Below are 27,274 nucleotides of genomic sequence, written 5' to 3' on the forward strand. Positions count from 1 at the left end.
CTCCTGTTTTCTGCACAACAATCAGTGAGGTTACTCTCTTTTCCTCTTTCTGTCTCCTTTCTTCTCCCATTTTTCAGTTACATATTTGTACTTTGTCAAAACATTTAACATTCACACTCTGCTGCTCCACCCTCATCTCCACACTGTGTTTACACACACATCATCAGCTCCTAGGCTGAAGTTTTCCAGTCATCTTAGTCTAAAGAAGCTCATCCTCCAAAAGACTCAGAATTCTTTAGGTTCTTTTATGTTGAAAGTTCTTTATTTGAAGAATGGTTTGGCTGGATATAAAATTCTTTGTTCACATTTTCTTTTATTATTTTTTAAATGCTGTTTCATTGTTGCCTTGCGTTGTTTTTTAAAAGTTAATGACAACAGGGGATTTTTTGGCGTTTGTAAGTTATTTGATCTTTTTGCCCAGAGACTTTAAGAATTTTTTGTAATCTTTGAAATCTAATCATTTAGTTAGGAAATGTCTCCCAGCTGATCATTCTGGGTTACTGTTCCCAGGCACCTGGTATATCCTTTGATTATGTAGATTGAAATTTTTTTTCAAGAGAATTAAATCGTTTATTGATTACACATGATACTGGATGATACACCAGCTTCATTCCCATCTATAGTTTTATCTGGTACCATTATTCAATTTAGATATATTTCATAGGATGTGTCAATGATCATTTTTATAACCAATAATTCTATGATTTTGCTTGGGCCATCCCTTTTAATGGTGAATTTCAGGTCACAACAGTTACTATCAGTTCAACTACACCAAGGTCTCTGAAGACCATGACGTCTCCACCTAGGCTTCACCCAAGGTTGTATATAAATTCCAAATAGAACCTGGCATCCACCACCCTGTGGGAATTCTAACTTCACACTGTTGGGGAAATTTACCAAGATGGCTTCAGAGTAGACTAACTTTACACTGCACATTAGAAAAAAAAAAAAAAAGACATTTATTCAGCATCACAATCAGACTTATTTCACAGTCAACAGCATGGGAGCAAAAAAAAAAAAAAAAAATCTACATTAAAACCCTTTGTTGGAATGCTTTATGCTTTCCACAGAACAGAAACTAAAATAACCTGTTATACAATTAGTCACAAATACAGTCCTCGAGTTTTTTGCCCATGCATATGAGTATTTGTCTAAAAAATGTCTTCTTTGTAGCAGCTAGACCCTGCCACCACTGTACTTGGCTGAGTTCACAAATCTGTTGTAACCTGTAGCTTCCCTGTCACTTCTCTGGCTCTCCTCTCCTGCTAAGCTTTGTTTCCTAATTAAAATCTTCTGCCACTGCCATAGCTACTGCTGCTACTGGAACTGCCATAGCCACCTTGGTTTCGTGGTTTAGCAAAGTATTGGCCTCCACCACCATAAGGGCCAGAGTTTCTGCCTCCAAAGTTTCCTCCCTTCATGGGGCCAAAATTTGAAGACTCATTGTTGTAATTGCCAAAATCATTGCAGCTTCCACCATCTCCAAAATGACTTCCATCATTACCAAATCCACTATAGCCATCCCCACTGCCACCACATCCACCACCACCACAGCTGCCACCAAAGCCACCATGACCACTAAAGTTTTCTCCATGACCAAAGTTGTCATTCCAACCAAAATCACCTCCACAACCACCACCAAAGTTTCCAGAACCACTTCGACCTTTTTGGCTGGATGAAGCACTCGCCATCGCTTGCTTTGACGGGGTTTTCCTAACTTCACAGCTGTAGCCATTCACAGTATGGTATTTCTGAATGACAGTCTTATCCACGGAGTCATGGTCGTCAAAGGTTACAAAGGCAAAGCCCATTTTCTTGCCACTGCCTCGGTCAGTCATGATTTTAGTCACTTCGATTTTCCCAAACTGTTCAAAATAATCCCTTAGGTGATGTTCTTCTGTGTCTCCTTTAATGCCACCAACAAATATCTTTTTCACAGTTAAGTGGGCACCTGGTCTTTGAGAATCTTCTCTTGAGACAGTTTTCTTTGGTTCCACAACTCTTCCATCCACCTTGCGTGGCCTTGCATTCATGGCACGTCCACCTCTTCCACAGTGGCATATGTGACAAATCAAAGCCCCTGGAGTGTTGGTGTTTGGGTCTCTCATGACCACACAGTCCGGGAGCGTGCCCCACTGCTCAGAATGGCTCCTCAAGGCTCTCATTAGTTGTTTCAAAGCTCAAGACTCCAACTAAGAGCTTCCTCAGCTGTTCGGGCTCTTTAGGAGACTCTGACTTACACATGATGGCAGGGAGAAGAGAGAGTTTAACAATGCTTCTTCAGGGGCGTCCACGGGCAGAAGAAAAAAGAATTGAGATTTTTTTGAGGTTATTTCTGGAAAATTTTCTTGGTTACAGTTCTCTTTTGTTTTGTTTTGTTTTGTTTGAGATGGAATCTCATTCTGTCGCCCAGGCTGGATGGAGTGCAGTGGTGCAATCTCGGCTCACTGAAAGCTCCGCCTCCCAGGTTCACGCCATTCTCCTGCCTCAGCCTCCCGAGTAGCTGGGACCACAGGCGCCCACCACCACGCCTGGCTAGTTTTTTATATTTTTTAGTACAGACGGGGTTTCACCTTGTTAGCCAGGATGGTCTTGATCTCCTGACCTTGTGATCCGCCCGCCTCAGCCTCTCAAAGTGCTAGGATTACAGGCATGAGCCACCACGCCCAGCCTACGGTTTTCAATATTAGTCATGTTCCATTGCTGTTTTTCTTCCTCAGGGACTCCAATAATACAAATGCTATTCCTCCTGCCTTCCATTTTCACTACTTTCCCTCTGATCCCTTTTACTTTTTCTTAAATTCACTTTCATTCTCTTGGTTGCTTTCCTTGTTTTCCTAAATGCCCCTTATTAAATTATCATTAGAGTCTTATCTCTCTTGGACACCTTGTAATTTTTCTTCATTTCTGAGATACTTTTTTTTATCTCATCCATTTCTTTCCTGAAGTCAATCAACTCTCTTTTCAGCTCCTGTTGGATTTTTTTGTCCTTTTTTGAATTCATAATTCAGGTAGTTTTCATATCTTTAAATGCTTATTTGAGCATATTTAATGACACGTAGAATGAGTGTTGTCTTAGGGTTTTTTTCCTGCATCGTGATTTTTTCCAGGGGGAGGTCCTTATTTTGTGTGTGCTGATTTTTGTTTTCTCATTTTTACAATGATTCTATGGATCCGTTAATTTTGTTCCTGCTCATGTTTCTGTTCTTTGAGTGTTTTATATGATTTTAAGTTCAATGGCACCCTCTTCTGTCAATACAGCGAAGTCCAGATAATTTAATATACTGTTTGGGTGGTAAACAAAAGGATTATGGATCCTCCAATGTTTTGGTTCCATTTCCATTGCAGGGCCCTACATTTTTCCCTTTTACCTCTTTCCCTATCACCACCTAATCTCCAAAGGATACCTCTGCTTTCTTTTTTGCCCTTTTCTTTCCCAAAATCTGTGCATTTTGAAGACCACCCTCCAAATCTGGCATACTTTTAAGTCACTTCTCTGTGATTGGGGCTCTGACACTTGACTTTTTTTTTTTTTTTTTTTTTTTTTTTTTTAAGACTTAGGGTGGACTTTGTCTTCCAGAAGGTGCTTTAGACTTTATATCAATCTCAAGCCCTGTTGCTAGCTCCTCCTTTCCCTCTTCCCCCACCAGTTTCTCTCAGCCTGCCTTTATCAAACCCTGATGGTAGAACGGGATGAGGCGGGAGCGGTGGAGATTTCATGCTAAGGTTGACACTCTTCTCTTTCTGCTTAGAGTAATTTTGAAGTTTGGGAACTCTCTAAATTTGCACTGGAGTCACAGTTTTTGTGCAGTTTTATTTTCCTTCTTGGTTTTTTTGTTGTATCTCAAGGAAATTTTTGGAGGCGGAGATCTAGGCAACAGGCATCATCTTCAGCTACCTAGAAGTTTACAGTTCTATTTTATTGTATTGGAATTTTTATCTTATTTCCTCAATTCTAAGAAACATTTTTTTTTTTTTTTACATTTTAACATTTATGAAGTCAGGGTGCATTTTACATTGATGGTGCCTTACACCTGGATTTATGTAGTTTTCTGCCAGTCACCTGGGGGCACTGTTAGTTTGAGACCACTTTACATTTAAAAGTGTCTGCTTGAGATTTTATTGGGCCACACTGGTGGTGTGAATTCAGGCATCCAAACAGGTTTGGGTGCAAATTCTCAGGATATCCATACCCCTTCCCACTTCCACCCAGTATATTGACTGAAGCATGAAAGTTTTCTCGATTTTTCTTCCTGCAGGGCCGAGTTTTGTTGGTTTATTTTGATCACCCTTAAACTGTACATGCAGACCTTTGGGTCCCAGCTCTGTGTTGGGGTCTCCTATAAGATTCCCATCTTGGCCATTTTTTCTTTCTTAGAAGTACATGAAACAATGGTGGGGTGTGTCCTAAAAGTATAAACAGAATTGTACAATATGTAGTCTTGTAATATTCTTCTGTTGTCTGGCTTGGGTGTTTGTTTGTTTGTTTGTTTGTTTGTTTGTTTGTTTGTTGAGACAAGGTATCGCTTAGTTGCCCTGGCTGGAGTGTAGTGGTATAATCATAGCTTATTGTAGCCTCAAACTCCTGGGCTCAAGTGATCCTCCCACCTCAGCCTCATGAGTAGCTAGGAGTACAGGCATGCATCACCACACCTGGCTAATTTATTTTTTTTGTGGAGATGGCGTCTCATTATGTTGCCCAGGCTGATCTCAAACTCTTAGTCTCAAGCAATCCTTCCACCTTGGCCTCCTCCCAAAGCGCTGAGATTATAGGCATGAGCCACCATGCCCAGCCTGTCTGGCTTTTTTTTTTTTCCTCCAATATGATGTGTCTAAGATTCATTTTAACATGTTGTAGTTCATTCATTTTTGTTGCTGTATAGTATTCCATTTTATGAATGCCAATTATTCTTTTTACTATAGGTCAACATTTGGGTCTTTTTACAATGGGTCAACAATTTCCTATTTGGTAATATGGTTAGCAATGCTGCAGTGAACTTGCTTATACATGTGCCTGGATGTACACAAGCTCTCAGTTTCCACAGTGTCTGCATCTAGGATGGAAATGCCTGCATCATAAAGCTATACATATATCCAACTCTAATACATAATGCAAAATGTTTCCAAAGAGCTTGTACTGATTCACACTCTCAGCAGTACTTTTTTTAGAGTTCCTGTTACTCTGCAGTTTACTAACACTTAGCATTCACTTTTCAGCCAGTAATCAAAACTTTTAGTCAGTCTGGTGGTGCTATTAATCAGTATTGTGGTATTCGTTTCTACTTTCATGATTAAATAAAGAAGTTGAACATCTTTTCATTTCTTTTTAGCCTCTTTGGTGATATGCCTATTCAAGTATCCTGCACACGTTTCTATTGTGTTGTCCGCCATTGCTAATTTGCATTCCCCTGGCTCACCCTAAGGTTCATCATTCCGTTGCTTTCCTTTTATTTAGTTTTATTGCACTAAACATATTCCTAAAAGTACTTTATTGTTTTTCTAATTTCATATAAATTATAATTTCATATAAGTTATAATTTTTATATTTTCATATGAAGGGCATTATGTTGCATATACTTGTTGGAGATTTCCATTTGCCTAATATTACTATCGTTTTTTAGAGTTTATATTGTCTGATATTAAGGCTCTACTCATATAATAACACCAGTTTTCTTTTGTTGATATTGCATAGTATGTCTTTTTCCAGACTTTTGCTTTTGCTTTCTATTGCTTTTGTTTTAGATGTGTCTTTTGTAAACAGTATTTCGTTGGGTTTTTAATAGCCTGACGACCTTTGTCTTTAATTGAAGCACCTATTCAATTTACATGTAATACAGTTGTTTATATAGTTGGGATTGAATTTACCACCTTTACTTTCTTTCCAGACCAAAAAACAGAACCTTCAAAGTCTTCAACTGACTTAACACACTCCCAATTTTAATGCCCTTGTTGTTTAATTTTGTATATTTTTAAATCTCACAAGTCAATATTCATTTAGAGTTGCCCACATTTTCACTATTTTCTTTGCTCTTCATTTCTTTTTAGGCCTCACACCCCTCACCTGAGGCCATTTTCCTCCAACCTAAAGCACATCCTTTAGAACTGTCTTTAATTTGGGTCTGCTGTTAGCAAATGCTTTCAGTTTTTATATGAAAATGTCTTTATTTCATCTTCAATCTTGATAGACACTTCACTGGGTATAGAATTCTATGTTGGCAGTTATTTTCTTTCTGCACACCAAGCTAACATCCCACTGTCAACTGGCTTCCATTGCTGCTGTTGAGAAGTCAGCTGTCAGTGGGACTGCTGCTCTTTTCGTGGTTCTATGTGCCTTATCCTGTGACTGGTTTTACAGTACTCTAGTTTCTTCTGGTTTGGGAAAGTTTGTTGTTTTGTTTCTTCTGGTTTGGGAAAGTTTGTTTTTATTTGTCTGATAAGTCACCACAGTGTGTCTAGGAATGGATTTCTTTATGTTTATCCTGTCTTGAATTCCTGTTCTGGAATATTCTGGTTCTGGAAGAATCCCAGCCATTATCTCTCCACATAGTGCTTCTCCTGCATTCTCTCTCACTTTCCTTCTAGGGCACTCATTAGGCACATGTCAATATCTCGTCATATCCTCTATTTCACTATATCACTCAGAGCACTGTCAGGAACAGATAACACACTCAAATTGGTTGAGCTGGAAAATTCAATAAAAAAGCTATTGGACAAGGGTAGAGTTTAATGTGACAGACAGGGGAAGGGCTAGTGCCCCAGGAAAAGTAACAATGCTGAATCATTGCCAACTTCTAGAACTAAAGGGTCAGGGAATGGGAGTCCTCCAGAATCAAGGATGTCTATATGGCTAGACCACAGGACAGATGGACACAGCAATCCTGTGGCCACCCACAGGGAGAGACTCTGGGGTATAAATACCCTGACTTTCCTCCAGTCCCACCTTCTGACCTCCTGCTAGTGCTTACCATTAGCCAAGTCAACTGGAAGTCAAAGGTCAAGAGAGCTTCTTAATGCAATCTATACAGGTCAACTTCCTGGGGCATGAGGCAGGATGGGGAACAGCAGAGATTATATCTGCAGGGGCAAGCAGAAGATACTCAGCACAATTTCTTACTTCCTTTCTGCTTCCCCATATTTGTGTCCCTCATTGCTGAATTCTGTATAATTTATTTTGAGTTATCTTCTAGTTCACTAATTCTCCTTTAACCATGTCAATGTGATGTTAAAGTTTTCCATTGCATTTTTTTATTTCAGATTCGGTATTTTTTATTTCTAAAATGTCATTTTGGTTCTCTTTCTCACCTGCTCTATCATTTATAGTTTCCTCATCCCTGAAGACATTTTTAAGCTTGTCTTTTATTTCTTTATTCATAATCAAATATTTGTTTTATATTCATGCCTGACAATTCTAATATCTAAGTTTTCAGGTCTACTTTATTTGTTATTCTTACTGTATGTTACCGATGGAGTCTGCTTCCTTATGTGTCTGATTATCTTTGACTACATACTGGATGTTGTTTTTGGAGAAAAAAAAATGTAGGAACTATTTGGGGCCCAAAATTAAGGTATTATGAAGACAACTTGTCTTCGTCTCTGCCAAGCACCTAAGGACACTGCAGCCCGTGATTACGTTAAGCCAAATCCAGTGCTTCAGATGCCCTGGATGCCCCCATGCAATTCAAATGTGGCTGAAATATGCTTGAGTTTGTTCACATCCACTTAGGCACCAGCCTGGAAGTGGCAGAGGGTCTCCTATGAGAATAACCACGTTGTGCAGTCTCTGAGCTTAGGTCTCTGTCCCTTCATCCCACAAGGGCTGTCAGAACAAAGGATCTGATTTTCCAGAATTGTCAGATGCCCCCAGGACATCAGTAGCTTTCCTGCTCCCAACCCCTCAGGGTCATCATATTCCCCACATGTTGGCCTTGCAATTTCTTACAGTCTCGTCATCTCTTTAATACTCTCAGGACCCTTGTTTATATTTTTTTTTCTTTTTGAGACAGGGTCTCACTTTGTCACCCAGGTTGGAGTGCAGTGGCACAATCTCGTCTCACTGCAACCTCTGCCTCCCAGGTTGAAGCTATTCTCCTGCCTCAGCCTCCCAAGTAGCTGGAATTATAGGCATGTGCCACCACACCTAATTTTTGTATTTTTAGTAGAAATGGGGTTTCACCATGTCGGCCAGGCTGGTCTCGAACTCCTGACCTCAAGTGATCTACCCACCTCTGCCTCCCAAAGTGCTGGAATTACAGATGTGAGCCACCATGCCCAGCCTACATGTTTATATTTTCTCTAACCTTTGTAGTTGTTTTCAATGGAGGAGCTGATTCAAGTAGCTTAGTGCACCACTACTGGAAGATGAAGAAGTCTTCTCGTTCGCTTTTTTAAAAAACAGATTTATTGAAATATAACTCACATACTATACAATTTGGCCATTTAAAGTGCACAATTCAATGGGTTTGGCATATTATGTTATTTTTTAATTGTAGTAAAATATGTATAATATAAACTTTGTCATTTTATTCACTTTTAAGTGTATGATTCAGTGGCTTTAATTATATTTGCAACTGCTGCACAGCTATTGCCACTGTCTAATTCTAAAACTTTTTTATCACTCCAAACAGAAACTCTGTAACTATTAAATAATAATTCCCCATCTTCCCCTCCCCATAGCGCTTGATAACCTCTAATCCACTTTCTGTCTTATGAATTTGGCTATTCTCAACATTTCATGTAAGTGGAATGATACAATATTTGTCCTTTTGGGTCTGGATTATTTCCCTCTGCCTAATGTTTTCAAGGTTCATCCATGCTGTAGCATGTATCGGAACTTCATTTCTTTTCATTGCTGAATAATAATCCACTGCATGGGTACGCCATATTTTATTTATTCATTTATCTGTTGATGGACACTCGGGTTGCCTCCACCTTTTGGCTGTCATGAATAATGATGCTGTCAGCATTGGCATACAAGCATGTTCGAGTCCCTTCTCTCAGTTATTTTGGGTGTGTACCTAGGAGTGAAGTTTCTGGGCCATGTGGCAGTACTATATTTAGCTTTTTGAGGAACTGCTGTACCATTTTCCATAGCAACTACACCATTCTCTATTTTCACCAGCAAGGTACCAGGGTTTCTGTTTCTCCACATACTTGCCAGCTCTTGGTATTTCTCATCTTGGGGCTGTAGCCATCCTAGGAGGTGTGAAGTGATGATTTGTGTTTCTCTGATTCTTAGTGACATTGAGCATCTCTTCATGTGCTTATCGGCCACTTGTCTATCCTTTTTAGAGAAATGCCTGTTCAAGCCCTTTCTCCACTTTTGAATTGGGTTGTTTGTGTTTGGGTTGTGAGTTATAGCTCCCATTCCTTCTTAGACCCACATGAACCAGACTTTGTCTACTGCTGCTCCAATAAAATGGTTCTCGTCAAGGTCACCAGTAACCTCACGTCACTAGGTCCAATAGTCCATTCTCTGTCCCCACCTTATGTGACCTGTCAGCAGAATTTGACTCAGTCAGTGACTCTTTCCTCCTGGGAACACTGCCCTCCCCGGCTCTCCTCCTACCTCCCTGGCCACTCCTGCTCAGCCTCCTCCACTGGCTCCTCCTCATCTCCCTAATTTCATAGCCCTGGGGCCACAGGGCTGACCCTTGATCCTCCTCCTCAGCTACACTCAGTTTCACGGTGGCCACATCCATTCCCATGGCTTTAAATATCCCCTAAATACTGACACCTCTGGCCCAAGCCTTTCCCCCAACCCCCTGACAGCAGCCCTTGGATGTCACACAGGCATCTCCCACTGACCCAACCAGGCCACACCCCTGGCCTCTCCCAACCTGCCCCTCCTGCAGGCTTCCCCATGTCACACCCGGTGACTCTGCTCCCAGCATCTCAGGCTGGAATTCTTGGTGCCGTCCGACTCTTCTCTACACCCACATCCCATCCCCTAGGAAACCCTGCCAGCTCCACCTCTGCCTGCGTGCTGCCCCCGCTGCCACCACCGTAGTCCAAGACACCACCGGCTCTCACCTCCAGTGACTTGCCTACTTCCAGTCGTCCCCCACTGTACTTGAAGAACACACGTAGGCCTGTGCCACGTCTCTGCGTAAAATCCTCCAGTGGTCCCATCTCATTCAAAGCCAATGCCAAAGCCTCCACAGCAGCCATCAAGGTTGTGCTGTGGCCCCGATGATATCACTGTCTCCCTCTCCTCCTCTCCCCTCCCCACTCCACCGCAATGACACTGGCCTTCCTTTACGTCCCCTGAACACACCAGGAATCAAGCTGTCTCAGGGCTGTCTGGAAGCTTCTCTCCCCCGCATCGCTGCCTGGCTCCCTCCCGATATCCTCAGGGCTTTGCTCAAGTGTCCCCTTCTCAGGGGATGCGTCCCTGACTGCCCTGTCTGAAACCAAAGGCACCCAGACTCTCCCCCTGCCCCCCACACTGCTTCTGTCTCTCGAGCAGCATTGAGCATACAGCACACTGCGCTTCCTGCTGTGTCCCCACGAGGCTGTCATGCACAGGAGGTCGGGGACTCCTGCCGATTCCACCACTGCTTGGTCCCCTGGGACACTGCACGTGATAGCGCTCGGCTCACACCTGCTGACTGAGGGGCAGGCCCGCGGGCAGCAGAATAGAAACACCCGCCCTCTGGGCACACACGCTTGCTCAGGGGAGAATCCTCCTGCTTAAGCCTCTGGAGGCAGGCATTGCCCACTACTCTGTGGTCAGGAATCCAAGGCTCAGAGGAGTTAAGTGACTTCCCCAAGGTCACACAGCCAGCACGGGCAGAGTGGAGGTCTGAGCCCAGACCCTTCTGACTCCAAAGGCCCAGCTCTTTCCAGCTGAGTGGACACTCCTGGAGTCCTCTGAGCTGCGGTGCCCACCCAGCCAAGGGTTAGATGGTCCTGGAGTGGCTTCCCCAGGGTTTTCAGGGCAGCCACCCTTGAGTCTGTCTTAAAGCAGAGGTGGGAACACACGGAGCCACCCTCCTGTGGTCCTCCCAGCCCCAGCCTCCTCATGCCAGGGGCCCTCCTGCCCCTCAAACCCCTTCTACCCAACACTCAGACCCAAAGACCATTTAGGGCAGTAAACAGGACCACTGTGGTCACCAGCATCTCAGGGCAGCCCAGCTGTGCCTTCCTTCCCTCCAGGCCTCACTGAGCCATGCCCCATGGATCCATGGAAAGGTCACAGGACTGGACAGCCCTGGCCTCCAGGCTCCCCAGTTCCAAGACAGGGCCTTGATCAGGGCAGGTCTCCTCTCTCCGGTCCTTAGTGGCCCCATCTGCAAAATGGGCACTCTACAAACTGTAAAGCACCGTGCTCATGCTGTGATGGCCTGTCACTTGAAGCAAGTTGGGCCTGAGGAGCTGGGCCCCAGCAAACCCAGACTGGGAGGGAGTGGTCAGGGAAGGCTTCCAGAGGGAAGTGACTTTGTGATGAGCCCTAAGGGCTGAGGGGGAACTAGTCAGGGACAAGGAGTGCTCCAAACAGCAGGAATGCATGTGTGGGGGCCCAGAGGAAGGGAAGGAGAGGAAGGGAAGGACAGGCAGGGGCTGGAGGTCAGAGAGCAGAGGGCTTGGAGGCCGTGGCTTTGACTGCCAGCTGGGGCTCTGGTCTGCAGGACCTGGGAGCCCAGGAAGATGACAAGCAGTTGGGAGACAGGGCACATTAGGAAACCTCCAGCATGAGTGAGGAGCTAGCGGAGAGACCCTAAAAGTGGAAAGACCCAGGAGGAAGCTGATGTGAGACCACAGGCAGGGACCAGGGACCCCCTGTCCAGCCCCTGCCTTGGGCCCCTCCCACACTGACCTGCAATGCTCGTATCTGCCCTGAGCCCCATCCCACTAGGGTCCGGCTCAGGACCCAGTCTAGGTTTGCTGTTCCAGGCACCCAGGCCCTGGCGATGGTGGTCTGCTCATGTGGCTGAGCCCAGCCAGGCCTGGGTGGCAGCACTGCCCTCACATGCCCTCTCTGCCCACAGCCACACCTTCCAGCTGTGGAGGGCCCTGGGGGCCGAGCAGCCCACGAGCCACCTGGTGTTGACCATGCTGCTGGCCTGGCTGCAGGAGCGGCCTCTGCCCACCAGTGCCAGTGACAGCAGCCCCTGCCCCAAGGAGAAGACCTACCTGCGTTCGCTGGCTGTGAGTCTCTGCCACCGCCCTGTCAGATACTGGTAGCACCTCAAGCACTCTCTGTGCCAGGCTGTAGGGGGGCACCCCATATCCAGGCTGCAGACACCCATTCCAGCCCCAGCCTGGAGGAAAGCTGCCCAGGGCTGACCTCACAGGCCCAGCTCCCACCTCCTGGCCAAGGGCTGTGGGCTCCTGTCTGTGAATCAGGACAGTCGTGTCCGTCCCCCGGGCTGGCAAGGGGACTCACTCAGTCACTGTGGGGAGGCCTCAGAGGGGCTTCAGATAGAGGAGAAGGGTGTGGACAGACTTGAGAGCCCTCCCCATGCTTGGGTTCTGGGGGGTCATAGATTCTAGAGGAATCTTAGAGGCTGCCCTCTGCAGCCACCACCCCCCTGTAGGAAGCCCCCAGTTTTCCTCATAAGCCCAGCACTGCTTCTACACTCCCAGGAGCCATGAGCTCCCCTCCTGGCATGGCCACACCTGTCCCCCTTACCTGGTCCCTGATGAGGCCACAGCTGTGTTCCTGTTTAGAGCTTTCCAGGCTGAGTCCCTGCCCCAAAGGCCCCCCAGCAGTGGCCCAGAACTCACAGCAGCTCCCCTGCCACCCAGAGCCCGCCAGACAAGCTACTGCCTGCAGCAGGCATGTGATGAGGGCTTAACAATGGTGGCCGGTGGGAGAGCAGCCCCTCAGCCCAGGGATTTGTCAGCTGGCCATCCCCAACACTCCCGCCCTGGTCGGCCCTGGGCTGATGCTGCCTCCTACCAGAAGACCCCACAGCAACACGGGTGAGACCCACCCAGGGGCAGCAGGGGAGCCTTCCCTGCACCCCACCACGCCGCCAGTTCCTGCCCTCCCCCAGTTGTCACTCCTCAGTGCTGGCCCCACCCTGAGAACATTCTGGACTGAGTGCCCTGGCAGGCACTGCAGGGCCTTTGGGGCTGGGGGCTGCTATCAGCTGACTCTGCCTTCCAGGGCCATGGGTTCCCCAACTCCCAGGCATCAGGCCCTGCTGTGTGCCAGCCACAGAGCTGAGGGTATCGTGGGACCACACAGCATAGGAACTTGCCTTCAAGGCAACAGAGCAGAGGGCCCAGATGCCAGCGGGCCACCCCTCAGACAGGGACAAAGTGCAGAGGGCAGATGGTGGCATCCAGTGTGCAGTCTGGGGGAGCCCCTGGGTCGAGGTGGAGGTCTGCAGGGGTGTAGGGTGGACAGCATCCAGGTGGACAGCTGGGGGAGGCTGGGGACCACTAGGCCATCCAGCAGCAGTGAGACCCAAGCAGTGGGTCCAGAGGGTGCCAGAGAGGGCCAGGCTGAGGCTGCAGAGGCACAGGCGTCAGGTCCCACAGGGAGGGACGGCATGTGGACACTCAGACTTGGTCCTGGAGAGCTTGGAGCGGGGAAGGACGAGCATGCTAGGATGTGGCTTTTGTGGGACAGTAGGTCAGAACCCCTGGTCCCGGGACCCAGGGCGTAGGAGCCTCACTCCATGCCTGCCCCCGACAGGCCATGAACATGCTGCATGAGCTGCAGTTCGCCAGGGAGTTCAAGCAGGCCGTGCAGGAGGCCTACCCCAAGCTCTTCCTGGCCCTCCTCACCCAGATGCACTATGTCTTGGAGCTGAACCTACCCTGGGAGCCCCAGCCCAAGCAGCAGGCCCAGGAGGTGGCTGCACCCAGTCCCCAAAGGTAAGACTAAAGCCTCCCAGGCCTCCTGGCCTGGCCAGACACACACAGGGTTCCTCAGGCATCCGAGAGCAAAGACTGTGTTAGCCTCATAGGGCACAGTGACAAAGATGCACACCCCAGGGACTCAAAGCAACATCTCCCAGTACTGGAGGCCAGAAGTCTAAAACCAAGGTGTCACCAGGGTGTGCTCCCCTGAAACCTGCGGGGGCCTTCCTCACTGTTTCTGGTTCCCAGTGTCTCGTAGCCACACCGGGTGCTCCTGGGCCTGAGGCTGCACCACGCTCATCTCTACCCCTGTGGTCACCTGACATTCTCCCTTGTGTGCCAGTGTTTAAATTTCTCCTTCTTTTTTTTTTTTTTTCCAGCTCTGTCAGAATTAAGCTTTAGTTCATGTCTGTCGAGTGGTTCAGCAGTTGAACAGTTAAATTTAGCTTCTGAATAAATTTTCCCTTCTTATAAGGACACCAATCATTGGGTTAGGGCCCCACCCTAACGACCTCAACTTGATAACATCTGCAAAGACCTTCTTTCCAAGTAAGGTCACAGTCACAGGTACCGTTGGTTGACTTCAATAGCTTTCTTTTCGGGGGGGACACAATTCAATCCACAACAGTCATGAACCCAAAGCTTCATCCACGGCCAGGGCCACAGGGGCTGCGGTACTTTGTTCGGCCCACTTACCCGTCACCTGAGGGTGCTTGGCAGTAGAGATACTTAGTGTCGCTGCCATACAGGGACCCCAAGGGGACAGCAGTTACCAAGAGCACCCATGCAGTGAGCCACATCTTACCCCAACGGGCTTCCTGCGAGGACTCGAGATGAATCTCATTGTCCCTGCTCTACAGATGAGGCAACTGAGGCTCAGAGAGGGTCAGAGGCTTCCCCTGGGCCACACAGTATGTCCACGCAGAGGCGACCTGGGCTCACCCATGGGGGCAGATGCCTTTCCAGGCTCTCCTGGGCATCTCACTGGCCCTCGGCACATGCTCAGACTGACATCATGGCCAGCTACCCGCTCCCCTGCCCGCCGTATTCTGGCCTCAGTAGGGCTGCCTGCCTTCATCTTCCCTCTGCACCGGGTCATATTTCCAAAAATCCAATAAGCAAGTCTTTAAAAACCGCTGGGGCCGACTCTTTTCATTTGTTTGTATTATGATGTGCGTCACGCAATTTGTCAGTTTTAACAGCTCTCCCCAAGGCAAATCACTTAAAAAAAAAAATGCCACTTCTCATCTTGCCTCTAAATTCGAATGTGCATGAAGTTCCTTTTTTATTCAGTTCAACCATGCAAAATGCATGAATCTTTCCTAATAAGCTAATAAAACGTTCTCCTCCTGGTACGTGGGAGGGTTGGGAGAAAGCCTCACCCCGTCTGCTCCTCCCGCTGCTGGAATGTTCTTCCCGCAGCCATTCTGCCTCTGCAGGCTCTGCTCACCCGCACCTCGCTGAGGCCTCCCCCACTACCCTCTAAAATAGCAGCCCCTTCGGCGCCTCCCACCCTCTGCCGCTTGATTCCCTCCGCAGCACCGCCGTCAGCTACCATCTGCGATCTGCACCTTTGACCTGCTTTCCTGCCCGCACCCATGGACTGGAAGGTCCCGAAGAGCCAGAGACGTCTGTCTCTAGCGGGCTCCCACACAGCAAGGACGTCTGTCTGTCTCACTGGGGGCTCCCATACAGCAAGGACGTCTGTCTGTCTCTCGCGGGCTCCCACACAGCAAGGACGTCTGTCTGTCTCACTGGGGGCTCCCCATACAGCAAGGACGTCTGTCTGTCTCACTGGGGGCTCCCCATACAGCAAGGACGTCTGTCTGTCTCACTGGGGGCTCCCCACACAGCAAGGACGTCTGTCTGTCTCACTGGGGGCTCCCCACACAGCAAGGACGTCTGTCTGTCTCACTGGGGGCTCCCCATACAGCAAGGACGTCTGTCTGTCTCACTGGGGGCTCCCCATACAGCAAGGACGTCTGTCTGTCTCACTGGGGGCTCCCCATACAACAAGGACGTCTGTCTGTCTCACTGGGGGCTCCCCATACAACAAGGACGTCTGTCTGTCTCACTGGGGGCTCCCCATGCGGCTGAGACGTCTGTCTCTCGCCGGTTCCTCCACCATCAAGGACGTCTCTCTCTCTCGGGCTCTTCATACAGCTAGGACGTCTGTCTGTCTGTCTCTCTTGGGCTCCCCACACAGCAGGGATGTCTGTCTCACTGGGGGCTCCTCACACAGCTGAGAGAGCTGTCTGCCTCTCGCGGGTTCCCCCACCAGCAAGGACGTCTCTCTCTCTCTCAAGCTCCCCATACAGCAGGGACGTCTGCCTCCCACAGGGCCACGGATGGTTTCTGCTCAGGCCGCTCTGCCCCCCATCCTGGCCCCTCTCCGGGCGGGTTCTCCTGGAGCCCTGGAGGTGGCCCCGGCAGCCCCCGCAGCCCCAAGAGGAAATACTCTCACCATGGACACAGTCCTGGGCTCTGATTGGCCTAGCTTGGTTCACATGCCCACTCCTGAACCAATCACCTTGGCCACAGGGGCCTGTGCGGCTCTGATTGGCCAGGCCTGGCTCCCACGCCCTCCAGAGAGCGGGATGGGCCCAGGTCTCTTCAACTACCGTGAAGGGGCCCAGGCTCCACTTGCCAAACCAGCAGCCACGCCACCCAGCGCCACCATGGAGCCAGGGAGGAAGGGAGGCATGAGAGCACAGGGTCACCCAGGTGTATCCCGGTGGCCCAGCGTCTGAAGTCCCTGTCAGGCTGCCGTGGCACTGTCAAGGTGGGGACAGGGGCCCAGAAGGACATCTGGATGGGCAGTGCTGAGTAGCCACTGTCTCTGCATGCCCAACACGGCGGGGGTGGCACAGGACACCGTGGGGCAGCAGGCGAGTCTTGAGGCCTGATTGGGCTAGCCCTGGGCCTCTGAAGTTCTCATGTCCTGCTTAGATGGGCAGGCCTCTGAGACCAGCAACCATCGAGTGGGGTCGAGCAGGGCACCCTTCCCCAGGCAGGACTGCAACAGGTGCTGCCAGGCCTGCCAGAGGGGCCTCCCTCTCCCCTGCTCCTCCACTAACAAAGCCTTTTCCTTAGAGACATTTCCTGCGTCAGTCAGTTCTCAGCTGGGTCCTCCTCCAGCCAGTCTCCACCCTGTCCCACAAATGAATTCTCATTGTTCTCACATGTCATCCATGTGGGCCAACTCTGTTTAATTCGAACGGGCTACATCGTTTCTCTTCATTTCAAAGACACTCATCATTCTCAGCCTCAGCTCATCCTCATCTTTCCCTCTGTCCCCCGGGGATTTGGGGCCAAAGGCTTGTGATCAAAAGAAGAGGAGGAACTTCACACCCATTAGGTTGGTTACTGTCCAAAAGAAATCAGAAAATGAGTGTTGGCGAGGATGGAAATCGGAAGCCTTGTGCACTGTTGGTGGGAATGTAAAACGGTGCAGCTGCTTTGGAATAGAATATGGAAGTTCCTCAAAAAATTAAATATAGAATTTCCATATGGCCCAGGAATTCCACTAATGGGTGTACACCCAAAAGAAAGGAAAGCAGGCACCTGGGACAGATATTTGTACACCCTGCTCACAGCAGTGTTACTCACGATAACCAAAAGGTAGAAGCAACACAAGTGTTCATCAATGGGTGAATTAGAATAAGCAGCGTGGTCCATCCATACAACAGAATACTACTTAGCCTTGAAAAGGAAGGAAATTCTGATGCTACGACATGGATGAACCTTGAGCACATTCTGCTGAGTGAAATAAGCCAGTCAAATACTGTGTGAGTCCACTTACTTAAGGTCCATGAGAAGCCAAATCTAAAGAGAGAAAGTAGAATGCTGGGTGCCAGGGACTCGGTGGAGGGAGAATGGGGAGTTAATGTTTAATGGGGACAGAGTTTCAGTGTGGGAAGAGGAGAACGTTCTGGAGATGGATGGTGGTGATGGTTGCATAATATTATGAATGTGCTCAATGCCACTGACCTGTACACTTAAAATGATAAATTTTATGAGACGTGTTATTTTACCACAATTAAAAATAAAAATAAAACCAGAAGAGCAGGATGTAGTGGGAGAGGGAAGGGGGTCTCATGGACCCTCAGGCTGCGGAGGAGTGTGGAGAGCAGAGGGGCTTCGCCTCCTCTTTCTCAAGCGCCTTTACCCTCTCCGGGGCCAGAGTGGGGAAAGGGGGGTTGGTCGAGTATGGGGCAGGCATCACTGGGATGCCAAGTGTCCAAAGAGGCTGAAGGCAGGCAGTGACATTGGGACCAGCAGGAACAGAGGGTGGTTCCTTGAGTCCACGGGCAGGCAGGGACTCAAGGGGCTCCGCCTTCATCGGTCTTGGGGCTATGTATGGATTTCAGGAGACACATGTCCCTGAGCATTGCGTGGGGTCCTGGGCTGGAGGTGAGTTCTACGGACCTGCAGGGGAGTTGGGCGTGGACTCCCGAGAATGCTGAATCAGCCCATCTTTCTGGAAGCCCTGCGGGGACTGCAGGGACAAGGCAATCTCGAAGAACAAGCCATCACAGTGCCCAAGAAGTCACAGGACCAGAAGCTTCTGGAGTCCTCCCAGAGCAAACAAAATGCCACTCCCCCTACCAAGTCCCCTTCTTCTGAAAACGATTGTCACATTGTGGCTGAGACCAGTGACCTGGAAAATGCTGCCTCTTTTTATGACACAGCTCGGGGAAAGAGGACAAGCCAGCTGGCATTTGGATTGGCACTGTCAGAACTTTCACGGATGGCATTTCATCATTTGACACTCGGTTTTGCAAATCTGCTCAGAAACGTGCCTGGTCCAAGCTGACAGCCTCGTCCAGGCATGCTCACACATCCAGGGTGATGCACTCACACTGACCAAGCGCGGGGAGCAGGGGTGGGGGTGTGTGGCTGGAACAGTGAGACAGGCCAGCAAGCCAGGGCCATCTCATGTTTCACTGGCCGGCATTCTGGGGCTGTCTACCTGTGCCCCAGGGACTGCGTTCAGTGACAGTGACATCCTGTGACAGTGACATCACTGGCAGGTTTGGAGCCAGGGCCCAGCTTGACCCCACCTCTGTGCCCTTGGCCAGGCTGTGTGACAGGACTGCTCCCTCGTCTGCTGATGGACAGTGACAGTAGAGGGCCACCTCAGCTGGGCAGGTGAGGCACTGCCCATGGTACCTGGCAAGTACCAAGCATACGGTGACACCACAAGCCATGCACGGCATCTTTTTCCGTCACTCACAAGTGAGGGCCAGTGCTGCCGCATTTCTCCATGTCCTCTGAGGGCAGAGGAATCTCGGGAGTGGAGAATGGACACTTTTCTGGGCTCCACTATGCCACACGCCCTGGCTCTCCCGCGCCCTTGCCCGCTGCTACCCTCCGTACTCTTCGCCCATATTTAAATGCTGCCATCCTCGAGCTGAAGGGCAGGTGCCCTTCAGCAGGGTGCCCCTCCCTAGAAGGGCACCCCCGATCTCTGCCCAAGCAAGGCCCAGGGTCTGGCTGGGCACACGCTGCCTCCCCGTGCCTGGCCCAGCTCCGCCAATCCTAGGCCCCAGCATTTCCACGTAAAACAGGGCAGGAGAGAGCAGCCCCAGGAGGCCTCAGTGATGCCAGGCACAGGAACCAGAATGTGCCTTCCTATCTGGGTCAGCTGGGCACCCTTCCCAGGGCAGGGGGTGGCCCAGGGGGCCGCTTGTGGCCTGAGGCAAGCCCTGAGCCCCCTCTGCTCAGCTGCAGCACGTCACTGGAGGCACTGAAGAGCCTGCTGTCCACCACGGGGCACTGGCGTGACTTTGCCCACCTGGAGCTGCAGGGATCCTGGGAGCTCTTCACCACCATCCACACCTACCCGAAGGGCGTGGGCCTCCTTGCCAGGTACGGTGGGGCCAGGGCAGGTCAAGGCAGCCTGTTTCAGGCCACGCCCATCCAGGGGGCTATCTGGACTGCATCGACAGGCCACGGCCCCCTGCCCCCGGTCACAGGCACACACTCAGAGCCCGCTGATGCAGCATCTTCCCCCAGGCCTCACCCTGGCCTGTGACCTCCTAGGGAACAAGGGCTATGCCTGCTTCTCTGTCTCCCACATGTCCAGCCCAAGCCTGGCACACAGTGGGCAGCCAGTGAGTGCAAAGGGAGTGGGAACGTGCCCGCCACGTCGGGGCGCTCCGGGACGCTGGCCCTGATGAGATGGGTGGGGGCAGGAGGGTGGGCTCTGGGCAGTGACCACCAGCCCAGGCCCACCCCCGCAGGGCCATGGTGCAGAATCACTGCAGGCAGATCAGAGCGGTGCTGCGCCAGCTGCTGCCCAGCCTGCAGAGCCCAGAGGAGCGTGAGAGGAAGGTGGCCATCCTCATCCTCACCGAGGTAGGGGTGCAGGCCGGCAGGGAGCACCTCAGATGCCTGAGCCTCCTTCTCCAGCCTCCTTCACACCCCAGCAAAACCCCTGCCAGAGCTCACCCTGAGCAGGGAGGCTACCCAGACAGACCCCCTCGTACCCCTGCCTTCCCACTCCCAGCCCTTGGAGGGGGGCCGCAGCTTTTGGGGACCTGTCTCCCCACTCGGCCCTCCCTGGCACAATCCCTGCAGAGCTGAAGGGGCACTGGGAGCAGACTCAGGTAGGTCCAGGCTCCAACATCAGCCCTGTCCTGCCTGTGGGACTCAGGGTGAAGCCAAAGGGGAATGGGTAGAAGCAGATGCCGCTGGGCGTGGCACACTTTGCAGCTGTGAGCTCAGGCAGGGGTGGGACTGGGGCGAGGAGGGCGCTGTTTCCATAACTGACACTAGTAGGGGAACCCAAGCGCAAGCCTCATGCCAGCTCCCACCCACCAGCTGCCTGGGTCGCCCTCCATGGGAGCTCTATCCCCAGGTGCCCCACAAGCCCGGCTCTTGATAACAAGTGAGGCCTTACCTCGCTGTGTAGCCTTAGGCAAGGCCCTTTCCCTTCTGGGGCTCAGTTTCCCCAGCTGTGCATTGAGGGGTTGAACCTGGTAGGTTTCAAATACTTGTTAACCAAGATACCCAGAGGGCACTGGTCAACCTCCCTCCCTGAAACTCCCACTGGACCCGAACCTAAAGCCCCACCCCTCAACAGACGCAGGCGCCTCAAAAAAGAGTGACCTGCCTGCCCTCCGGGGGCCACCCCAGTTCCTCTACAGCCCTGCCCTGCTGGAGGTGCTTCCCAAACAAGCCGCCTTGACCGTGCTGACACAAGGCCTCCGGGACCCCAGCCCCGAGGTCCGTGTGTTGAGTCTGCAGGGCCTAAGCAACATCCTCTTCCACCCAGATAAGGTAAGGGCTGTCGGACACGGCTGCTGGCGCACATCCGACCCCACGGAACGGCCAGTGCACCGGGTGTAGGCAAGGGCCACAGGGTTGGAATCCCAGCTCTGTCACTTTGGGTGGTGTGGCTTGGGACAGCTGATTCCACCTCTCTGGGCCTGTTTCCTCATATGTAGAATGGGGCAGGTTGTGGGAGGGGTCAAAGTATCTATTCCCCGGGGACAGTCTCCTCCACACCTGAAAGAGAGAGGGGCCTTGTTGCAGGCCTCCAGGTGGCCACCGTGAAGCCTGCCAGGTGGCATCCCAGGGCTCACCGAGAGAGGACAACGCCCTCTGAGAATCTGATGAATGGGCCTCTCCAACCCATTGCTGACTTCTCCAGTCCCAGCCAATTCTACCTCTTCACCATAATAACCCATATCCCATCATGGACAGCTGTGGGAGGGAAGGCCTGCAATGCCACCTTTGGGGGATCTGGCCTTACCCCAGCTACAGCCCCCACGGCACCAGGGCACCATGCAGTGGTTAAGAGTCCAGGCCCTGGACCTATCCCCGCTCCAGCACCTTCTAGCTGGCAGGCTTTGTCAGCTCTCCAGGCCTCAGTGACCACATCTGTAAAATGGGAGCAGTAATAGTGCCTGCCTCTTGTGGTAGGCAGGTCATGAGTGCCATGCGGAGACCAGTCCCTGGCACGTGGTCAGCCCTAGAGGCACTGGCTGGCAGCAGCAGCAGCAGCAAACTTCCTACCTGGCTGACTCTGCACCATGAAAACGCTGAGTTCAAGGCGGAGATTTTCTCACCTGATCAGGAAGTGTGGAGCCTTAGCCTCCCCTCATCCACCCCAGGGCTGCATTAGGACCCCAGAGGGAAGGTGACATGCCCAGCCCCTATTTCTGTTGTTGCTGGAGAAGGATGTTATGAACATAAATATTTTCAGGGCTTGTGGGAGAAAAGTGTGATCATGGGAAGGCAGCAGAAGGGGCCGTTTCCAAAGAGATCCCAAAGTCATTTGCCTAGCAGACTAGTTCACTCTGACTCTCCTCCAATCACAGGTCCCCACATGGTTAAGAAGACTGACCTCCATTAGGGTCACAGTTGGCAAAGCCCTTTGCATTGTGCATGATGCATCGTAGGTGCTTAATGGAAGATGGAGACTAGATAGCACTTCCTCATTGATCTGTTCATCCCTCCATCCTTCATCCATCCACCCACCCACCCATTCATCCAGCTATTCACCTACCCATCTATTCATCTCTCCATCCACGCCTCCATCCATCCACCCACCCAATCATCTTCCCATCCATCCATCCACCCACCCATCCACCTACCCATTCATCCCTCCACTCATCCATCCATCCAACCATCCACCCACACATTCATCCAGCTATTCACCTACCTATCCATCCACTCACCCATTCATCCCTCCACCTATGCCTCCATCCATCCACCCATCCATTCATTTCTCCAGTCATCCCTCCATCCATCCAACCATCGACCCACCCATTCATCTCTCTATCCATGCCTCCATCCATCTACCCATTCATCCATCCCTCCATTCATCCATCCATTCATCCCCCCATCCACCCACATATCCCTCCACCCACCCACTTGTTCTTTGGGTCCTTCATCTATGAGTCATTCTTGCAATATTTATTTTGTTCATTCTTTATATGTCTACTCATTCACTCAGTTATTTACATGTTTGCTCCCTCATTCATTCATTCATTCATTCAGTGTTTGGTTATATCTGCACCAAATGTTCTCCCAGGCAGAGAGATGATCAGTGGGAAGTTTCCATGTGCCTCCCCTGTACCCTGCACTGAATACAGGCAATACAGAAAGGCAAAGAAGGGCCCTGCTAGATCAGGAGGACCAGGTCCAGAGAAGAGGGAGTGGTTCCCCACCTGGCATCAGGTGGGATGTGGGTGAGCAGCCACAGCAGGCCAGAGGAGACAGGTCCTGAGAGCACTGCCAGCCAAAGAGGCCTGCCGGCTTGGAGACGTGCAGGCTGAACCAGGTGTGGCTGGGGCAGGCCACCCCACTGCACTCTCACTGAGGGGAACTAGGCCAAGCTATGCATTTTTATTTTCTTTTCTCGCCATTTCCATTACAATTTCATTCTGTTGTCCTGTTCTGTCCTGGCCAGAACCCTGGTCTTCAAGCACAGGCTGCACACACAGATGTTCACAAAGTGTGTCTGTTGAATGACTCACTTGCTGAAAATGAATTTAATATTTTCAAAGCAAACAGCTTTGAAAGCCAACAAAGTTGCTATAAACTTGTTTAAAAGTTGTAAAAATCACCCTGGTTTGCACACAAGTCACTGCTAAGGGGCCCAATGGCAGGAAACATCCATTGGTGGGCACACTGCTTTCTGACCATTCATCCCGGCAACTCAGGAGCTCACTGCAAACACACGGTCAAGTGGAGCAGACAGAACTGGCTGAAAATTAATTTAAAAAAAAAAAAGACGCCACTGCACTCCAGCCTGGGCGACAGAGCGAGACTCTGTCTCAAAAAAAAAAAAAAAAAAAGACAAGTCAAATGTGTTGGCTCACACCTGTCATCCCAACACTTTAGGAGGCCAAGGCTGGTGGATTGCTCAACCCCAGGAGTTTGAGACCAGCCTAGGCAACATAGTGAGACCCCATCTCTACCAAAAACAAAAGCAAAAACAAAAAGTCAGGTGGCACGCACCTGTAGTCCCAGATACTCAGGACGCTATGTAGGATTGCTTGAGCCTGGGAGGTCAAGGCTGCAGTAAGCTATGACCACACCACTGTACTCCAGCCTGGGTGACAGAGTGAGACCCTGTCTCAGAAAAGAGGCCACCCTGTCCAGGCCACACAGCTCCTGGTGGACAAAGCCCAGGTAGGGGCACAGCTCCCCGTGGCGGGCAGGGCCAGGCCGGAACCCACAGCTCTGAATCACCACCCCCCGGCCTGCAGTGCAGATGGGGTGAGGGGAGCAACTGGGAGGGTGAGGTGGGGCATGGGGCCAGCGGGTCCTGGTGCTCTCTGCCCACCAGCCGCCACCACCCCCAGGGAAGCCTGCTCCGGGGACAGCTGCGGCCCTTCCTCGACGGCTTCTTCCAGAGCAGCGAGCAGGTGATCGTGTGCATCATGGACACCGTGTCAGACATGCTGCACCGACTGGGCGCGCAGGGCGCAGGGAGCCAGAGCCTCAGTGTTGCTGTCAGTGCCCGCTCCTTCTTTAATGACGTGAGCACTGGGGCAGGGCGGGGCTACCTCCTGCTCACGCCCTTCAGGACCCTCCTCCCAACCCAGCTCCCTTCCTCTGCCAAAGGGGGGACCCCAAGCTGCAGGCAGGGAGGCCCAGGACCAGGGGAGCTGCCCGCTTGTGGCCCTCAGTTGAGGTGGGCACTGTGCAGGTGGGCTGGGTGGGTCCCTGGCGCTTGCCCCTTCACCACAGGGCTGAACTAGTTCTCACGTTCAGTCTCCAAGTGCACTGGTCTCCGGCCCCACAACAGGCTTACCCAGATGTAACTTTCTGACATGTCAGCACGGTTAGTGTGGCTGTTTTTCCTTCACTGGGAAATCAGGGGGACAGGCGCCCCTCAAATGCATTCATGAGGCCTGGGCTGCCAGGATGCAGTTGTGAGTAGAAGGGAGATGTGATTCTTACGTTCTCAGGGACGCCAGAGAGCCCTGTGTGAGCGGGGAGCCCCAGCCCTTCCCCAGGAGCCAAGAGCCTGGGTGAAGGAATCCTGCAGAAGGAACTGAGTTACACCCCTACAATGAGGTGTGGGATCCCAACTTGGACAAAAGCTGGGGCCCCTAGACAGGTCTGGCCATGCCTCTGAGCCTCCTCCTTGCAGGAGCGGGACAGGATTCGGGCAGCAGCCATGGCACTGTTCGGGGACCTGGTGGCAGCCATGGCAGACAGGGAGCTGAGTGGCCTGCGGACCCAGGTGCACCAGAGCATGGTGCCCCTGCTCCTCCACCTGAAGGATCAATGCCCAGCTGTCACCACGGTCAGTGCCCACCCCAGGAAAGGCAGGTGGTAGGCCTTCACCTTGGCCAGGGCTGGGGCCCACAGGCGGCCAGGGGACCGGGCAGATGGACGGCAGCAGGGCTGCCTGAGAGTTGGGGGAGCTCCCACGGGGCAGCAAGTGGTGGGCAGAGGGTCTGGCCACCTGCACTGGTTTCTCTGGCCACAATTGGCCTGCCTGCTCCCCGATGCGCACACGCATGCCAGCGAGGCTTGCCGTCAATACGGCACGACCCGGTCTTTTCTGCTCACTGCTGTGCCCCCAGTGCCTGTCACGGGGCGGGGGTTGCAGCAGTTCACAGAGCTTGTGGGAATATGGACTGCACCCTGCCTGCTGTGCCAGCACACGCCCTGTGCACAGCCCATGAAGTCACAACTTGGCCTTGCAGGTCTCCCTGCCATGGGGAAAAAGATACGCGGCAACCGTGGAAGGGGCAGAGGCGGGGGCAGGGCGGCAGGCAGGCCAGCCTGGGCTCCGGGGGGCCAGGTGCTGTTGCCAGGGTCCCGGAGGCTTGCCAAGGGGCACAAGCAGGACAGAGCCAGGGAACACCCCCACAGCAGGCTGCCTCCAGTGCCCACGGAGGCCTGTGGTCTCTAGGGGAAAGGGCTCAGACACAGTGGGTGACCCTTCACGCCTGTCCCCGCAGCAGGCCAAGTTCACCTTCTACCGCTGTGCTGTGCTTCTCCGCTGGCGGCTGCGGCATACCCTCTTCTGCACGCTGGCCTGGGAGAGGGGCCTCAGCGCCCGCCACTTCCTCTGGACCTGCCTGGTGAGGGGCCTGGGATCGGTGGGGAGGAACAGGGCCAAGGAGTGGGGACCAGGCTTGCGGCTCCCCATTCACTCCCGTCTCACACACAGCTGCTATGGCAGCTCCAGGGGCTGGGCAAGGCAAGCTGGGGCTGGAAGACCCTGGTGTCCCCAGGGCCCCCCAACCCGCCCCAGCCAGGTGTGCTCTCCTCCGGCCAGATGACCCGCAGCCAGGAGGAATTCGGCATCCACTTGTCACAGGCCCTCAGCTACCTGCACAGCCACTCCTGCCACATCAAGACCTGGGCAGCGCTCTTCATAGGTGGGGGGGGCAGGGCCAGGCTTGGAGACCCCCAGGCCTGCCCCACCCAAACACCCTTGACCCTCCCTGACCCACCGCCCACAAGACAGGAAAGGGGGTGGATGAGGAGGGGCTTGGGGCTGAAGAGGGGCAGGGGTGGGCTGGAGCGCCCCAGGAGACAGGGAGCCCGAGCCGCCAGCTGCCCGTCTGTCGCACAGGCCACACCATCTGCTGCCACCCCCAGGCCGTATTCCAGATGCTGAACGCCGGGGACATCAACCTGCTATTGTGCAGTAAGCGGCCCTCCCTCCAGAGCCCCCGCAGCCCACACCCTCCCACCCCTGCCCACCCTCCCACCCCTGCCCAGGCGCTCTTCAGACCCATGGCCCCGACAGCAAGACTGAGGCCCCAGAGGAGAACCCCCGCCCCCGTACCCAGCATCAGGACAAAGACACAGGCCTCCTGAGCAGTGCCCAGCCCCCATCCCACCTTCGTGTCTTGAGGCTGAGGTTGACCCTTCCCCTCCCCAGGCCCCCATCAGGGCACTTGGGGCCTAAGGCTCACACCCACTCCACAGCTGCCTCATGGCACCAACAGAACAAGGGGCCGGGGAATGGGGGTGGTGGGTGAGTAGTGGAGGGAAGCAACCCAGGCCTGGAGTCACAGGAGGTGGGGTCTGAGCTGGCCCCACCCACCCCCCACACCCCACCCCACCCCTCCCCACCCCACCCGGGCTGGGGTAAAGGGGCTGCTCCGGGCTGGGGTCACCTCTGACCTGCTCCTCCTCTTCTGGAGCTTTTGAACATTTCAAAAGCGACCCCGAGCCCAGCATCCGGGAATTTGCCACCAGCCAGCTCTCCTTCCTCCAGAAGGTGTCGGCCAGACCCAAGCAGTGACCTCCGGCCATCCTCCCCAACGGCCTTCCCCAGGCTGTGCCCACCTGGTCAGCCCTGCCCCATCTGCCCCCCACAGAGCTTGGTTGCATAACGTTTTTCCATTTGAAAGAAAGATCTAGATTCAACAAAGCAGCTTGATGCGTGTCAGCTCCCTGCCCGCCAGGGGCCCTTCTGCTGCGACCAAGCCAAGCCCCAGGAGACACTGGCAGGACTTGGGGACAAACCCAGGGT

The 27,274-nt window shown here is 52.2% G+C and overlaps 1 protein-coding gene, 1 non-coding gene and 1 pseudogene across 2 annotated transcripts in view; 1 reads left to right on the top strand and 2 right to left on the bottom strand.

Annotated features, from left to right (window-relative positions):
• LOC126961746 (maestro heat-like repeat family member 5) overlaps nucleotides 1-27,274 on the top strand; it is a 71,577-nt gene extending 44,303 nt beyond the window's left edge. Inside the window, exons 20-30 of the mRNA XM_050802384.1 lie at nucleotides 11,988-12,147; nucleotides 13,646-13,827; nucleotides 19,540-19,683; nucleotides 20,058-20,172; nucleotides 20,953-21,096; nucleotides 24,132-24,308; nucleotides 24,926-25,081; nucleotides 25,746-25,868; nucleotides 26,066-26,168; nucleotides 26,366-26,440; nucleotides 26,943-27,274. Of these exons, the coding sequence (XP_050658341.1) occupies nucleotides 11,988-12,147; nucleotides 13,646-13,827; nucleotides 19,540-19,683; nucleotides 20,058-20,172; nucleotides 20,953-21,096; nucleotides 24,132-24,308; nucleotides 24,926-25,081; nucleotides 25,746-25,868; nucleotides 26,066-26,168; nucleotides 26,366-26,440; nucleotides 26,943-27,043 (1,480 nt within the window). The 3' untranslated portion in view covers nucleotides 27,044-27,274. The remainder of the gene's footprint in view (nucleotides 1-11,987; nucleotides 12,148-13,645; nucleotides 13,828-19,539; nucleotides 19,684-20,057; nucleotides 20,173-20,952; nucleotides 21,097-24,131; nucleotides 24,309-24,925; nucleotides 25,082-25,745; nucleotides 25,869-26,065; nucleotides 26,169-26,365; nucleotides 26,441-26,942) is intronic.
• Nucleotides 1,002-2,244, bottom strand: LOC126961745 (heterogeneous nuclear ribonucleoprotein A1-like; annotated as a pseudogene).
• Nucleotides 14,193-14,267, bottom strand: LOC126961936 (small nucleolar RNA SNORD5). Its single transcript, XR_007728515.1, has one exon. It is a non-coding gene; the product is annotated as a small nucleolar RNA SNORD5 (small nucleolar RNA).

Source organism: Macaca thibetana, chromosome 8, assembly GCF_024542745.1.
Source record: "Macaca thibetana thibetana isolate TM-01 chromosome 8, ASM2454274v1, whole genome shotgun sequence".
NCBI lineage: Eukaryota > Metazoa > Chordata > Mammalia > Primates > Cercopithecidae > Macaca > Macaca thibetana.